The sequence below is a fragment of the Pongo abelii genome, chromosome 17, assembly GCF_028885655.2.
Source record: "Pongo abelii isolate AG06213 chromosome 17, NHGRI_mPonAbe1-v2.0_pri, whole genome shotgun sequence".
Taxonomy (NCBI): Eukaryota; Metazoa; Chordata; class Mammalia; order Primates; family Hominidae; genus Pongo; species Pongo abelii.
In genome coordinates, this window is record NC_072002.2 from 78,712,208 (window position 1) to 78,729,344 (window position 17,137).

At 38.7% G+C, this 17,137-nt stretch overlaps 1 protein-coding gene across 1 annotated transcript; it reads left to right on the forward strand.

The window, feature by feature from the left end:
- Positions 1 to 821: 821 nt before the first annotated feature.
- Positions 822 to 17,027, forward strand: SERPINB2 (serpin family B member 2). Its single transcript, XM_009252453.4, has 8 exons — positions 822 to 924; positions 4,588 to 4,764; positions 8,418 to 8,537; positions 10,248 to 10,376; positions 10,887 to 11,004; positions 14,900 to 15,042; positions 15,564 to 15,728; positions 16,043 to 17,027. Exons 2-8 carry the CDS (start codon positions 4,597 to 4,599, stop codon positions 16,445 to 16,447), a joined length of 1,248 nt encoding a protein of 415 aa, XP_009250728.3. The 5' UTR covers positions 822 to 924; positions 4,588 to 4,596; the 3' UTR covers positions 16,448 to 17,027.
- Positions 17,028 to 17,137: the final 110 nt, after the last annotated feature.

Genomic DNA, 17,137 nt, shown 5'->3' on the forward strand with positions numbered 1-17,137 from the left:
CTCACTCTGTTACCCAGGCTGGAGTGCAGTGGCACAGTCTCAGCTCACTGCAACCTCCGCCTCCCAGGTTCAAGTGATTCTTCTGCCTCAGCCTCTCAAGTAGCTGGGATTGGAGATGTGCGCCAGCACGCGCAGCTAATTTTTGTATTTTTAGTAGAGACAGGGTTTCACCATGCTGGCCAGGCTGGTCTCAAACTCCTGACCTCAAGTGATCCTCCCGCCTCGGCCTCCCAAAGTGCTGGGATTACAGGCATGAGCCACCGCACCCGGCCATAAGATCTATTTTATAATCAAGAGAAGATGAAAAATTCTTCTTGTATCAGGATATTAGGGTAGAATCAGAGTTATTTAGGAAATTACAGCTTGAGACAATGTAAGACAGTTTAAAATAGAGAATTTCTAAGACAGAAAATGGTGGATTTTTTCTTCCCTCCCATGCCCTAAGCATTGCTTGGGTCTGCCTAGGCTCAAAAGAGAGAGTAAATCTCATGATATTTATATATTGGAAGAAGCCCACAGGCCATGGTTGTCCAAAGCTAGAAGTATTGTAGAATTTGATACTATCCTTGAGCACAAGTATAGTGGGGGAAATCTTGAAACTGGGGCTGACAGATTTTAGCTAATTTTCACAGGCATGTGTAGATATTGACAAATTCCTAAGTTTCAGAGTGACCTCATCCTCCCCCAAAATTTCTTAAACTATGCCTTTACAAACAAGTATTTCTATTCTAATGATGTCTTCCTGAGTAAAATGTTGAATCACTCAAAGGACACAGATCAAAAGACAGAGAGGGGAAAAAAAAATGCCGTGTGGGAGGGGCAAAGCTGTATAAAACCAGTCATTACCATGTCTGAACTGTAACAACTCTCAGAGGAGCATTGCCCGTCAGACAGCAACTCAGAGAATAACCAGAGAACAAACAGGTATTTCAATGATTTCCGTGCTGTCTCTATGGGAAATAGGATTTCATGTTTTCTCTTCCCTTGTGCTGGTATTAATAGATTGAAAATTTGGATGTGCAGTGTTTGTAGAGGGCGAATAAAATTTAAGTGGTGTTTTCTTGTTGTTGAATTGAAAATATTTTATTTCAAGATTTGAATTAAATTTATAAGGTTTAATTTTGAATCTCAGAAGCCAACAAATACCTTTGTAGCATTAACCAAAACAAAATGTACATTCAGATTGTGATGTCACTTTTATTGAACAGGTTAGAATATATATGTTCTCTACTAGCTACTGTTTTTGACACTAAATTTGATGGAAACAACTAGATACATTAAAATATTTTCATTTAAGCAATTGAATGTAATATCTACATTGTATATAAATAATAGGAAAAGAAGACTTCATTTGCAGCTTAAATGAAAAAGCAGGAGCTGCAAAAATTAAGCAGCAATTTGGGCTGGGTCAGTCTAGTACAACAATATGTTTATTGAGTTTAGTTCAATAATGGGTCAATTTAGTGAAAGAGAATAATCAGCCAAACTAGTTGCAGGGTTGACTGAAGTATGGTTCAGTAAATAACTTAATACCCCATAAAAAGATACTTATTCATTATGAAAGCCATCAACTAGGAGAAATTGCTTTTAATTCTGTTGGGGGAAATGTAGCAGTATTTGATGAGATATTCTCTTGAAATTGTGGTTTTCTCTTAGTTCTCATTAATTTTTGTGGCCAATTTCAAAATATTTCCACTGTCTAATTGTAAACAAAATTTGTTTTAAATGCTACAGCAAACTCCAATCTAACATCCAGGGCCAATAGGGTGAGAGACAATGGCCGTGTGCCTGGTGACTCCTCCCAAATTCTTCCCTCCCTGTGCCAGGTTTCAGTGGTGCATTTGTCAACTTGTGTTGCAGGAACCAACACAAGCACCACCAGGAAGCCCAGCCCTGCATATTATTCCCATTAATTCATCCCAGTAATACTATTAAACCTTAGTTAAGAGCATACTATTTGGAAGTTAATGAGATCATATAAATTACTATAATGTTAAAAAATTCACAACAGGTATACCTGTTCCAGGAGGCTGTGGTATTTCACAATACTCCATGACTTCAATTTTGCATTGTTTTGAAAGATTTTCGTTCAATCATAAAGTATGGCCTTATCTGAGAGTCAGGAAACACTGCATATGGGTGCCTTCATAGATTTCTAAAATTATGAAACTCTCAGACCTTATTTGAAAAGTTTGTAGGAAAGCATTAGACTTGGAATCAGAAGTCTGTGATCCAGTCTAGGCTTCTGAAATGGATCAGCTGTGCAATCTCTATTTTCATATTTTCATTCATATTACAGAAATTACTAAGCCTTACTGGACAGGTAATTATGCAAATTAAAAAGGGAGCTGAAGGAATTTGGTAACTGCCATATAGACATCAAATATTATTTTTACATTAAATGTAATTAATTACACCTTATTTAAAAATATAATTGAAACTATTTTTTTGAAAGAAGTAAATGCATCCAGGACAATTTGATTCTGTTCTTAACTTTTTTCTTTATCAAGTTACCTTAAATTCTAACTTAGTATTAACAGAACTTTCTGATAGTTTGTCTTTAGGGTTAAATATTTTTACCATCAAAGTTACTAACTGTGTGGATTGTTACAAAGAATCCGGTATGAATTGTTACATAGAATCATGTATTTAGGTATGGGAGAAGTCTAAATTTACCTTTCTGGCTCTCATCTCTTATTTACATTTTTACATGGGGATCGAGAAATATTTTATTTATGTTATTAATACTCAGTTTGTTTCCAAAAGATATTGAGATAATTAATTTTAAAAATCTATACAATAAATCTATTTAATTATGAAGACAATTTTAAATTTTAAGAGCAAGAGGAACAAATTTTTGAGCCATCCAATGTAATCTAGTATCTATGATGAAGCAAGAGGGAAAAAAAAAGTGACTTTTTTTTTCGTAATAAGCCTTCTAGTAGAATTACAGGTTTACTACTTTTTTCTTTTGACTTCCTCTTTCTAGCATTTCTTGCACTACAACTTGCTTAAGCTCTTACACTTCATAGTGAAGCTATGCATTGCCAAATGAAGCAATGTGGAACATTGGAAATAGTGGGCTTCCTTAGACAGACCTGGGCTTGAATCCTTGCTCCGCTACCTACCAGCTGTGTGACCTTATACAAGTTACTTAACGTTTCTGGGCATCAGGATATAATCTATAAAATAGGGAGAATCACCTCTACCTCATACAGATTCTGTAAAGATTAAATGAGGAGAGGAGGTGAGGGAGTTTTAGGGATACGTTTTATTTAATTTACTATTTTTGTCTTGATAAAGTAGTCTGGTTGTATTCCAAATGAGACATTTTAATACAAATAAATTCCAATCATGTTCTTAAAAAAAAAAAGAGTTCATGAACCAAGGTTTCACACAAGAAAGAAGCGACCACTGGTCCTTGTTGGAGAGCAATGCTGTGTGAGACCACAGGTGTACACAGCCAAGACCAGAGCCAGAGGACATGCTTCCTCCTGGGTACTTCCACCCCCTCCCCAGTTCTGGGAAGGCACTGTCATAAGAAGGTTTCCTGAGGGATGATCAGTATCAGCATTGTTTGGTACATTTATAAATTTTGATAATTATCGGGTATGTTGCAAGCTATGATGAAAGCAAAACATACAGCTGGAAAGACGATCATTGGTCAGGACCAAAAAACACACACACCTTGGGTGTGAGCATGCATTCAGTTGCCTGCAGAGCCTGAGGTCAGGGAAGGTCTCAGTTGGTTCATATCTTGGTGTATATATGAGTTTCATAGGCCTGGGATTAAGGATTATCCCTGCAATCTTGCCTGGCATTGACTTTCTACCTGGTGGGGTGGCAGAAGAAGGGGGTCTTCTAGTCCTCCCAGTAATGAACTCCCCAGTATAGGAAGTCTTTTTTAGTAAGGCTGTGGTATGTGTGGTGCATATAGGGAAGGGGTTCTGGGATAGGGGCTGGGTGAAAGTCCAAACCTTCAAACAATGAGTCAAAGTCACTTTAGAAGCAGGAAAGTAGAAAGAAGATTGACTGTCTTACCAGATGCAACAAGGTATGTATGCAGGTGGCATACATTTCAATACGTGTATATCTTCCTGTGTGGCAGTGTGTGTGGTGTGGATGTGTGCGTTGTGCTTGTGGGGGCAGCATAGAAGTTGAGAGCATGATCCTAGGGTCTGCCTATCTGGCTTCAGTTTCTACTCCTGTCCCTATATATTGTCATTGTTATTCTATGGAATGCCACAAAGTGTCACTGCTCATCATACAAAACACTTCATGTATCTCAGGACTGGCTATGTAATTTACAGGGTCTGGTGCACAGTGAAAATGTGGACCTTTGTTTAAAATTATCAAGAATTTCAAGATGGCAATAGGAGGGCATTTGGCTAAACAAGGGGCTTTTTACGGCTGCACAGGTGGTATGTCCATGAAGCTGTCCCCGACCTGCCTCATGTTGTTCCATGAGGAAGAACAGACAGGGAATCTGTCCCTACACAGAGTGCAGCCTGTCCTACTGTGCTGACCTCACCCAAAATGTTACCTTATGTTTCAGAGCTGTTTTTTTCTTCCTCTTTTTGCTTCTAGATTGAAACAATGGAGGACCTTTGTGTGGCAAACACACTGTTTGCCCTCAATTTATTCAAGCATCTGGCAAAAGCAAGCCCCACCCAGAACCTCTTTCTCTCCCCATGGAGCATCTCGTCCACCATGGCCATGGTCTACATGGGCTCCAGGGGCAGCACCGAAGACCAGATGGCCAAGGTGAGTTTGAGCTGAAGCTCCACATTTGGGCTGAGTGGTTCCTGAATGGAATTGGAGAACTGCTCTTGTTTTATGCTAAAGACATTTTGACTCAGGAGATCAGCAATCATCACAGGTAATGAAGCACTGATCCTTACAACACAAATTCCTTAGATTCAAATCTATAAGACAGCCAAACCCCCAAATCCCTCAACTGTAGCTCTTGAAGGCATATGGGAGTTGAATAGCCTGCAAGGCTGGAAACAGTTATGAGTGACCACATCTTATATTTTAATAATATAATATTCTTATTTTTCAAAGTTAGTGTTTTGTACCCATTATCTCATTCAGTTTTAAGACAGATATCCTTTTACAGATGAGAGCTCCGCTGGTGTCAGTGAAGCCCCCACTGTCTCCTAACTCCTAGCCTGGGCTCCTTCCCATTACTGTGCCACTGTGGTGTTTGTTCCCTATTCCTATGAAGAATTCCTCCTAATAATGTTAAGAGAGTATCACAAAGGGAAAAAAAAAAAACATACCAGGGTGGTGCTCACTATACCCACAGCATACACGGATAGTGTTGTAGCGGCAGAAGATCATGCCTGTGAGGTCACGGTAGCAGAATGAGACCTGGCATTGTGCATGGCCAGCCCTGAAAACCAAGGTGGATGGGATGCACAACATCATTGTCAGGGATTTCTGCAAGGCCACTGCCTGCCTTTCTTGGTGAATGGTTGCGGACTCAGTCAGGAAACTCTTTCCACTGAGTCTGGGCCCTTGAAATTATGCTGGACTACTTCAATTATACACTGCAATAGTCACTCAGCACATACAAAATTCTTGTGATCATGTTATTTCCCACGTTAGTGACCTCGATGTGGCCATGATATCATTAAAATTCCTTTGAATTCACACACACAAACATTAACATTAAATGCTTTAAGGACAAGCATGCATTGTGCGTGCAGTCACACCAAGATGCCGCCGGCTGGTTTCCAGTTTCCCACGAGAATGTACCTGAGTGTAAATACATCCTTTCCATGCACACGGTGATCCATGTAAGGTGGGCCTCATTTGAAGTTGGGAGTTTCACAGAGAGAGCATTGGCCAATCTTGCTGCAGGAAGACAAGGGATGGGTGAATCAATCTCTGTGTTTGTGACAGTTTAAACATTGAGGCTTACAACAAAACTTAATTGCTCAACTCCCTGACACAAGTAGTCTTTTGCAATATTCTTTCCCCATGATTTTTTATTTTTTGCCTTGAAAGAATAAAGATAGTAAATTGGCACAAAAACTTTAGAAACATCAGGTCTTAGGTTTTTTTCTTTTTTCTTTTCTTTTTTTGAGACGGAGTCTCACCCTATCGCCCAGGCTGGAGTGCAGTGGCGCGATCTTGGCTCACTACAACCTCCGCCTCCCAGGTTCAAGCCATTCTCCTGCTCAGCCTCCCAAGTAGCTGGGATTACAGGCGCCTGCCATGATGCCCGTCTAATTTTTGTATTAGTAGAGACAGGGTTTCACCATCTTGGCCAGGCTGGTCTCAAACTCCTGACCTTGTGATCCACCTGCCTCGGCCTCCCAAAGTGCTGGGATTACAGGCGTGAGCCACTGCACCCGACCTAGGTTTTTTGTTTTTGTTTTTGTTTTTGTTTTTAATGTAAAGTAATCTGTAGCAATATATTTTGGGAGCAAATGCTAAATGAAGTGCTCTGGGTTGTTAAAGTAAAAATTTTGATTTTGGTACTAGAGGAAAATAAACCGATCGCTCTAGACACAAGACAGCTTTTCTGTATCTAAGAAGTGCTTTAAGCCTTTGGGACTATGCGAGGATTCTACATGGCCTTTTTATTTTTTTGAGACTCTATATATATATAGTCTTTTGACAACTCTGTTGCATGTGTAGATTTTGAAATTCAAATGTTAATATGATTGCTTCCCAAATAAAAAGAAAAAGACATTCATTGGCTTGGAGAAAGAAGCACAGACTTTGGGGAGAGACGTATCTGTGTTTGAGTCATGGCTTTGTTCCTTACTACGTGTGCATGAGGACATTGAAACCATTTGCATCTCAGTTTTCTCATCTACAAAATGGGAATAAAAATGTGTAGCATGCAAGACAGTTGTGAAGATTAGAGATACTATGTAAGGCACTTAGTAGCAGTCGCTGTAATAACAACCCAATACTTATTAGTGCCTTAGCCAGGCATCTAAGAACTTCTTATAAATTTACTCACATAAGACAAAATATTATGAGGTAGGTACGATGATTACCATACTCATTTTACAGATGAGGGAATCGGGGCAAGAAGAGGCCACACGGTTGAGAATTGCTGTAGCTGTTAGAAGTGGTACATTTGTAGTGAAAGAAAAGAATACATAAAAGGTATAAGCTCCTGGATGGCATAGGTCTGTGGGAATTAGGGTACAAGCTCTTTTCCTTATAGTGAGACAACAGACCCATCTAGGCCAAACTGCCTCACTATTTTCTCCGTGGCCTTCGCATGGACTAGGGGCAGCTCACAGCCCCACTTTTGCAGGGACACCTCCCTGAGTAACTTTAACACTGATTCAGGAAGGCTTTAGTGCTAGCCCAAAGAACCCTGATTTAAGGGTCAATTTCCTTGGAAGAGAGGAAAACCAGCCAAGCTGTCGTAGGAAATATTCTTCTTTTATGTGAGGGCGGAGTTGCACCACTTGTTTTCAGAGAATACTAGGCAGGAGTTACGATGTATGAGTCAAAGAGCAGAAAAAGACCTCACAAACCCTAACACCTCTCCTTCTAGCCCAGAAATTCACCATCTTGCTGGACAAGGCTGCCTTAATTAACTTCATTAGCAGAACCCCAACCATCAAGCCACTTACCAGATCAGCTTCTCCTCAGGGACCCCATAGGGAGGCACTACAGGACCAAGGGTTCCCAAGGAGGTTGGATGGGGTGGGTGGCTGGGAGGCAGGGCCAGCTTGCAGGTATTAAGACTGGCAGACCAAGGCAGGCAAACAGCAGTGTTGTGGGAAGGGGATCTGAGGAAGCTTCAGAGGGGACAGTCCTTGCTGCCAGCTTCCCTGTGTCCCCAAAACTGCCTACTTACCATACAAAGAGATTGACAGTGTCATCAGACCAACTTGTCCCTCACACGGACATTAATTTCTCTGTGTATGAATATGGTATGTGTAAATATTTTAGGTGAAGCCCGTTAATATTGCGTGACCTGTTTTATGCCTTAGCTGACTCTGTCTTGTAGTTTTTGACAGATTGAAAGTATTTTGTGTATAAGGCCACTGAAAAGAGAGAGAGACACAAGGTTCTGAGTTAATCTTGTGACTTTCTTCAAAATACTGGCATTTTTTTTTCAAGGCCATTTATTGGTTGGATATAATTTAGATAATTTGGGGAAGAGGTTTTAAATCATTTCATAATAACAATTTGTTTTCGAAAATGGCCAGGATATAAATTAATCTAAAACACCTCATGCTGTTTTCTGTAAGGGAAATTTAGGTTGGCTGACACTTTTATATTACACAGAAAGAGTATTGAGTATCTGTGCTTGTTCCCCATGTATAAGGGCAGGGAAAAGATCTAGGACCATTTTAGAGCCACCTGATGGCCATCTGTTTTAAAAGTTCAGTAAATCCGTGGGCAAGTGTAACCATTTTCTCTAATTCTGATTGCAGGTGCTTCAGTTTAATGAAGTGGGAGCCAGTGCAGTTACCCCCATGACTCCAGAGAATTTTACCAGCTGTGGGTTCATGCAGCAGATCCAGAAGGGTACTTATCCTGATGCGATTTTGCAGGTATCTGACTTATTGGTCTATATTTCTTTTGTAGTTTATTTTTGCAATCTTCCTGTCTTAAAGCCACAGTGTTAGACTGGGAAGGAAGCAAATATACCCTCCCCCATTCACAGAAAGAAAACTAAGACTCAGAGTCATTAAGAAAAACGTGTCCTAGGGTGATACCCATAACGAGAGACGAGCCAGGGCAGAATCCAGACTTCATGAGTTTTAGGCCAAGCCTATTTATTTCTAAATTCTCTCACGCCTCTCTGTCATTGGTGAGGTACGTGTAATTTATTATAAATCCACAGTAGAGACTCCTAGAATACACCTGTATGGATAAGGATTTCCAGAGGAGAGAGGGTAGGGACTGACGATTGAGAAATGGCAGAAGGCCGGGCCCAATGATTGCATGAGGAATCACTGACCTTCAGGTATCTTTCCTTCTATCTATCTAATCTATCATCGATCACTGATCTCTCTCATCTATCTTACCTATCATACATCTATCAATCCTATCTATCTATATATCTATTTTATCTATCATCTGTTTATCATCTATCTTCTCTGTCATCTGTCTATCTTATCTATTAATCAATCAGCTATCTCGGGGAGTAATACCTTTCCTCAATACTCCATTTCCTTAAGTGTCAGCTATCCAGTTAAATTACAAAAACTGAGTATAGACTGCTTCTGTTGGTAACCAACTTCCGCAGTCATGTTTATGAGGTAGATTATGAAGAGGTATCTCCCAAAGCTCTCTTCCTGGGCACTCTGATGCTCCTTCTACCCATTGCCCAGGGAATTATGGGCTAGAGGAGGTGGACAGGACCCTGATCATATGGAGATTCTGCCAGGTGTTCTGCAGTGCCTGGCAGTCCATCGGGAGGGCTCTGTTCCCTGCCCTAGGACAGGCTGCTGCTGTGACCAAGCCTTGTGTCTGACATGGTGCTTACAAACTTCAGGTTGAGGACTGAAATAACCATTCACTTTTGTGGTTTTCTAAAACCCATGTTTTCCACTGCATAGTTTGCCCCATAAAATAGGTATCTAGAGAAGCTATATGAATTTTGTAAGATCATTACTAAGGCAACATTTCCTCCCCGCCAGCTTTACTGAGATATAATGGACAAATAAAAATTGTACATGTTCAAGATGTACAGTGTGATGACTTGCTATACCTATACACTGTGAAATGATTACAGTCAAATTAATGAACACATGCAACACTACAATTACCTACCATTTGTATGTATGTGTGTATGTATAGTGAGGACACTTAAAAAATATATTCTTCACAAATTTCAAGTAAACAGTTTTATTAACTATAACTATTAATGAACACAATCTTATTAACTATAGTCATTATACTGTACATTAGATCCCCAGAACTTATCCATCTTATAAATAAAACAAAAATTCCTTAGAGACCTTGAAGTTTAGGAAACTGAAAAGGGGCCTTTCTTCTAGGCTGTTGGTCACCTCCTGGTTAAATCCAATCCATAGACACAGCAAAATTTGAAAGAAATTAAAATTCACCTTATTAGTTTTAACGTACCACATCCTTATCGAAATAATTTTCTCAAAGATTCCTCTAAAGTACCAAAAATAAAGTATGTATTAATATAGCATTTCATGATTGTGTTCAAAAACTATTATCATGGCTTAAGAACTATCTTGTTTAGTAGTCCTGTGTTATATAGAGAGAATTCCTTCTTTCTGTTCAAGGCACAAGCTGCAGATAAAATCCATTCGTCCTTCCGTTCTCTCAGCTCTGCAATCAATGCATCCACAGGGGATTATTTATTGGAAAGTGTCAATAAGCTGTTTGGTGAGAAGTCTGCGAGCTTCAGGGAAGTAAGTGAAACCTGTAATTGAAATGGCTGGATCCCAAACAAGTAATGAAGTCACTTTCAAAGCAATTCTCTACAATTCTACAGTTCATAAAAGCAGAGTTGGAATTCCACACCAGCTCCGTAGGGCTGGCCTTGCATATAACAGCTGCCCTTTCTGTACCCTCTGGGGCTTCCTCCTCTTCCTGTTGCAAATGTCCCAATCGCAGAGTTATAAATCAGGAAAACAAATGCAACTGTTTTCCAGAGACATTATCCCCCAAGTCAAATCTCTTTCCTTTTATTCTGTCTCTATAATGCAAAGAATGCAAGAGGGTGGATAGAGTTGGGGCGGGAGTGTGGACAAGTGGGTCTGCACTCTTTCCCCCTTCAGCACCTGCCTTCCATAGCCAACCTCCACTCCTACCCTACCCCAGGTCTCCTAATCTCAATAAGAAGAATGTAATTCACAATTACGCCATGGCTTGTTTGGTATGTATTTTACGTAACCTTCGTCATTTTCTTGCTTTAAAAGGAATACATTCGACTTTGTCAGAAATATTACTCCTCAGAACCCCAGGCAGTAGACTTCCTAGAATGTGCAGAAGAAGCCAGAAAAAAGATTAATTCCTGGGTCAAGACTCAAACCAAAGGTAAAACCAAGAAAATATTTTCTTTTCTTCTTTCCAGTTGGAAAACTCTGATCTATCTTTTTCCATCCATGAACTTAGCCCTCACCCCTTTACAATTTGTCCAACTTTAGTTACTTTGGTGGATGCAACTTTATTCCTGATTAGCTCAGTGGTGTTTTAACTGAGAAGAAATAATTGAGGCCTACTAATAGAAGACATATGGTTAGTACTTAAATATTTGATTTTGGATATTGCTTTAGGATAGAATGCAAAAGGAGGCAGAAGCTTTCAAAACAGGAAATATCAGCATTGAAATAATTGTTAGTCTATGCCCACTGTGGACAAAAAGAAAACAAGGCTTGACCCTGAGCTTAGTAAATGGTGTGAGCTATAAAGAACACAGGCAGTGAAGGAGGGAAGAATCATAAAATTATTTTCACTCTTTCTTCTCTTTCACCATTCAAAGCCAATCCATCGTCAAGTTTTTTTGGTCTCTGCTCCATCCATCCTTGATTATCCAAGTCGCGTCTGCCATTTTAACTCATGCTTTTAATTCTTTCACAGGCTCCTGCCTCCCTTTGTATATTTTACAATGAATAAATTATTTAATTGAATCATTTATTCATTGTAATTTAGTTTATTAAATCATTTATTCATTAAATTCATTCATTCATTAAGTTCAATTAAGTTCATTCACTTAGTCAACAAATATGTATCCACCACACACCATATTCCAGAAACTATATGTGGAGATAAAGATAAAAATGGTAAATCCTGCCACCATAGAGCTTATAGAGAAGGCATTCAGTCATGTTGGCAATTGCTATAGAGTGGTAGTCAGTGCTTTTATTGAGAAGTACAGGTGCTATGTGGGAGTACACAGGAAAGGCATCTGACTGGATTTAAAAATGATTAAATTGTAATTGGGAAGACAGGCTGGAGCTGGCCAGGTGGAGGGTGCGTGCCTGGGGGTAGATTTCCAGACAAGAGTGCACAGAATATGCAAAGGTCCACAGGTAACCCTAAGGAGAAGAATAGAGTCTGGTCTGACTGCAGTGTGGAGGGCCAAGGGAAAGAGGTGAAATTAAAGAGGTGATGCAATATACTTATTATGTTATTCCCACACTAAAAACTGTCAGTGACCTCCTACTGTCCTCAGGAGAAGGTCTCATTCTTTACCTTGACTTTTGAGTTCTCAGTAATCCAGTTGACTGTGCTTGGCTACCACTGGCCCTTGGAGCTCCCCAAACACTCATTGCTGCCTCTAGACTTTGTTTCTGAGGATGCCTCAACTACAGGATTTAAGTTGCTGTTTAAATTGCAGCCAAAGTCTTACTCTTTCCTGGAAGTGTTCTCCCAATTACTTCCTGATCTTTTCTTCTTCTCATCTCCTCATCTGCTTTTTCAGCTTCACAAAATCATGTTAGTGTTAGCCATATACAGCCTTAAACAATTATGGAACTGATTTTTGTTAGTTTGCTTTGCTTTTCCTCTCAGGCTCTAATTATTTTTGGGTAGGGCCAGTATGTCACACTTGTCCTATGCCCCCACAAAAATTTGCACAGTTTTTTGCTGACAGTGAAAATCCTTCATTCTTCTGAATTTCCAGGTAGAGTTGCAGGCCTTAAGTAAACAATTGCTGAATAATAACATATAAATGTATTTCTAAGAAATAGAGATGATTATGAATTCAGAATTGTGTAAGTATTTCATTCATTTATGATCTGTTAGGATTGAAAATGTCCTAAGAGAGCTCCTATCCGTCTTACCAATTTGTGGTTGGAGCACCATGTTCCCAGGGGATTAGCCAGCTCCCCTAAGATCCCACAGGTAGCAGTAAAGCCAGGGTTGCTTCTTTTTCTGATCCTTAGTCTAACTCCAGAATTCCTCAATTGGATGTTTAAAAATTTTATAACTTATTTTTTTTAAGGATTTTCATTTAACTCTTATGTTTAAGACATTGTTTCAAGAAATAGTTTGGTGTCTTGCTTTATTAGTTACCACAATGGAAAATGCACATAAACTAAGTACTATGGGATTTCAAAAAATATATTTATTTGTTTATCTGAAAATAATTGATTTCCTTTTAGTTCTTCATTTTCATTGTGGATTTGTGAAATGCTGTTCTAAAATATTGACAGACCACTGACACAAAGGAAGGAGAGAAAGATGATTTAAATCAATAAAAGTTGAAGTAAAAATGGAGAGCAAAATTAAAGAGACACATGGAAGTTTTGCTTTCTTTAAAGAACAGCATGAATTGTTTTTCTCTTTAGACATTGTGCTAAATGGCTGTAAGTCAATCAGTTATTTTCCCAAAATGCCAAGCAGCTATTTTGGCAGATTGTTTTACCAGCTTTTGTAAGAATTGGAGAGAATTGTCTGTTTCATCACATTATGATCAAATACTAGTTTTATCATATACATCACAACATTACTATACCCCAATACTAACCAAAAATTTCAATAGCTTGGGAAATATATTGAATGTATATATCAAATGAACACATTGAAGATGAATCTGATGCAAGGCAGGCAAGCTCCAAAGTGGGGCTTAGCCTTCAAGAGTTCTTGACTTCACCCAGGAAAGTATTCAAGGGTGAGCTGGAGGTAGGGTGGAAGAAAACAGCTTTATTGAAGTGGTAGTGTTAAAGCTCCATGATTCCTCCTGCAGAGCAGGGCTACCCCAGGCACTGTGCTGAGAGGCACAGCTCAGGGCAGTTTTGGGGTCATATTTATACCTACTTTTAATTACATGTAGATTAAGGGGCAGTTTATGCAGAAATTTCTAGGGAAGGGGAGTAACTTTTGGGTCATCAGGTCATTGCCACAGAAAGAGGTGGTAACTCCAAGGTGTTGCCATTACAATGGTAAACTGACATGGTACACTGCTTCCACCCTGTCTCTGGTCCCTGTTTTAGCTAGCCCTCAATTTGGCCTGGTGTCTAAACCCTGCCTCCAGAGTCAGGTCCCACCTCCTACTTCAAAACCACATTGACCTATTAATTTGTTAAGAGTCTTGTATTTGTCAGTAGTTTTGACTGTGGAGGCAGAATTTTTACAAACTTACCAGCATTGTAACGTTGGGAAGACTGCTACCCTAGTGGTGTCCTTTTGCATAAAATGACACTAATAAAACCCACCTAATAGAGTATCAAAATAATATATTCTGATGCTTGGAATACTGCAGAGCAAGTACTAACTATAAACAGACTGCTTCTTAAACCAATTTCATTTTTTTAAATGACCACACTCAGTTGTCATTGTTTCTGTCAATCTTCTCGGGCTTACTCCTTCACTCCCTTCTCTGTATGATCATAGTACTCAATATATTATTTAGCTCAATTACAGAAGTTATCACACAGGGTTTCACAACTGATTTTGAATGTCTCCCCCAGTGTTCTAGGCTCTTCCAGGATAATTCTTCCTTTCTCATCTCTTGTATCTGCACTACTCTTAATTTAGGTCTAGCATATATTTTAAAAAATGTTTTTGAATAAATGAGTAAGTCAGATCCTCAGACTGTCTAGACCAGATCTAGCAGTACATGATATATTTTGGAAAGGCACTATTATATTCCCTAAGAGCCTCTCCTTCACTTCCTTCTGATTTGAATAACTTTCAACTGCCAAGCTTTGAGAAAAGAATATAAAAGGGAGTGAAAATCTCCATTCCAAATCTGATAGGAGGTCTAAATTTTAATTGCATTATTTCTTCATTTTTTCTTGGATTTTGTAAGCCTTTGGGAAATTTGTTTCAATTTTAATTTTGCTTTAAATAAATCTAAAAAACTTTAGCTTGAAGTTTAACATCTCTGCAATTTGAAGAATTTAGTTTGATGGCTACTCAGAAGATTCAGTAAGTAATTTCACAGTTCTTGATTATGAAACCTAAATATATGTTACGTTTTCTGTAGGCAAAATCCAAAACTTGTTACCTGAAGGTTCTGTAGATGGCGATACCAGGATGGTCCTTGTGAATGCTGTCTACTTCAAAGGAAAGTGGAAAACTCCATTTGAGAAGAAACTAAATGGGCTTTATCCTTTCCGTGTAAACTCGGTATGAGACAACAAAATACATCTTCCTAACATATATTTTAGGGCCTTTGACAAGATATAGACAGAAAAATTAGAGACCGCTCATTAGAGACTTGCTAGTTAGAAGTTATGCATGTTAGACAGTTGATTGACTCTTTAGAAACAGTATATGTAGAGGGGAAGACCGTGGCTTTTTAATTATACATGCCCAGATTCCAACATTGGCTCTACCACTTAATTCAAAGGGCTGTAAATATTGAGACATGGCACAGTTCCTGGCCCATAGTAAGAACTAAACAAGTGTTTTAGAATTATGGTTGTCATTACCATTGTTGTCCATCTTACTAAATAATGGGTATAAAGTTGAACAAGCTAATAACATAAGAGTACCCACTGTAAGGATGTACAAATAATTTATTTTGTTGATTTAAAAAAATCACATTTATCCAACACTAAAGTAGAACCCGTCCTCCTTTATGTCTAATTGTAAATCTCTTGATATCTTATAATCGAGTTCCATATTTTACCTTTTAATAATATTAGACTCAGCGCACACCTGTACAGATGATGTACTTGCGTGAAAAGCTAAACATTGGATACATAGAAGACCTAAAGGCTCAGATTCTAGAACTCCCATACGCTGGAGATGTTAGCATGTTCTTGTTGCTTCCAGATGAAATTGCCGATGTGTCCACTGGCTTGGAGCTGGTAAGACATTCAGATATTTAAGTTTCTGGGGCGAAACCTACCTTTCATGAGATGAATATATACTACTTACAAATGGTGTGGTAATTTCTCATGGAAATATATGAAACAGTTGATAGTAAATATGGCATGCCTCTACATTTCATTCAAAGCCTTAACTATGTCATACGTGTTACCTTCTTGTAAAAATCTGACCAATCTGTTAACTTTCTATATCACCCACAATATAGTAAAGTCACTGATTTATAATATTAGACTTAAAGTTGTTTTCCTTCTTTTCTAATACTTGCTGTGTTTTGTTTTGTTTCGCTTTGCAGCTGGAAAGTGAAATAACCTATGACAAACTCAACAAGTGGACCAGCAAAGATAAAATGGCTGCAGATGATGTTGAGGTATACATACCCCAGTTCAAATTAGAAGAGCATTATGAACTCAAATCCATTCTGAGAAGCATGGGCATGGAGGATGCCTTCAACAAGGGACGGGCCAATTTCTCAGGGATGTCGGAGCGGAATGACCTGTTTCTTTCTGAAGTGTTCCACCAAGCCATGGTGGATGTGAATGAGGAGGGCACTGAAGCAGCCGCTGGCACAGGAGGTGTTATGACAGGGAGAACTGGTCATGGAGGCCCACAGTTTGTGGCAGATCATCCTTTTCTTTTCCTTATTATGCATAAAATAACCAAGTGCATTTTATTTTTTGGTAGATTTTCCTCACCCTAAAACTAAGTGTGCTGTTTCTGCAAAAGATTTTTGTAGATGAGCTGTGTGCCTCAGAATTGCCATTTCAAATTGCTAAAAATTTAGATATGTTTTCTACATATTTCTGTTCTTCTGAACAACTTCTGCTACCCACTAAATAAAAACACAGAAATAATTAGACATTGTCTATTATAACATGACAACCTTATTAATCATTTGGTCTTCTAAAATTGGATCATGCCCATTTAGACTTTCCTTACTATCCGTTTATTTTTATAACGTTAACTTTTACTTTGTTATTTATTATTTTATATAATGGTGAGTTTTTAAATTATTGCTCACTGTCTATTTAATGTAGCTAATAAAGTTATAGAAGCAGATGATCTGTTAATTTCCTATCTAAAAATGCCTTTACTTGTTCTCATAATGAAGAATAAGTAGGTATCCCTCCATGCCCTTCTATAACAAATATCTGGAAAAAACATTAAACAATAGGCAAATATACATTATGTGCATTTCTAGAAACACATACCACATATATATGTCTGCATCTTATATTCAATTGCAAGTATATAATAAATAAACCTGCTTCCAAACAATACATTTGTTGCCATTTCATTAGGTCTGCAGATCATAGACCTTGATTCCTAGGAGTTGAGCATCATGACTCACTTGGGAGAACTCAGAAAAAATTGACAGGATGAAGGAGCC

Excerpts from the sequence above, each read along its gene's own strand:
- SERPINB2 (XM_009252453.4), top strand. The coding sequence starts at position 4,597 with ATGGAGGACCTTTGTGTGGCAAACACACTGTTTGCCCTCAATTTATTC. Across the intron at positions 8,538-10,247 it reads ATCCTGATGCGATTTTGCAG|GCACAAGCTGCAGATAAAAT; the intron begins GTATCTGACTTA and ends TTTCTGTTCAAG. Across the intron at positions 11,005-14,899 it reads GGTCAAGACTCAAACCAAAG|GCAAAATCCAAAACTTGTTA; the intron begins GTAAAACCAAGA and ends CGTTTTCTGTAG.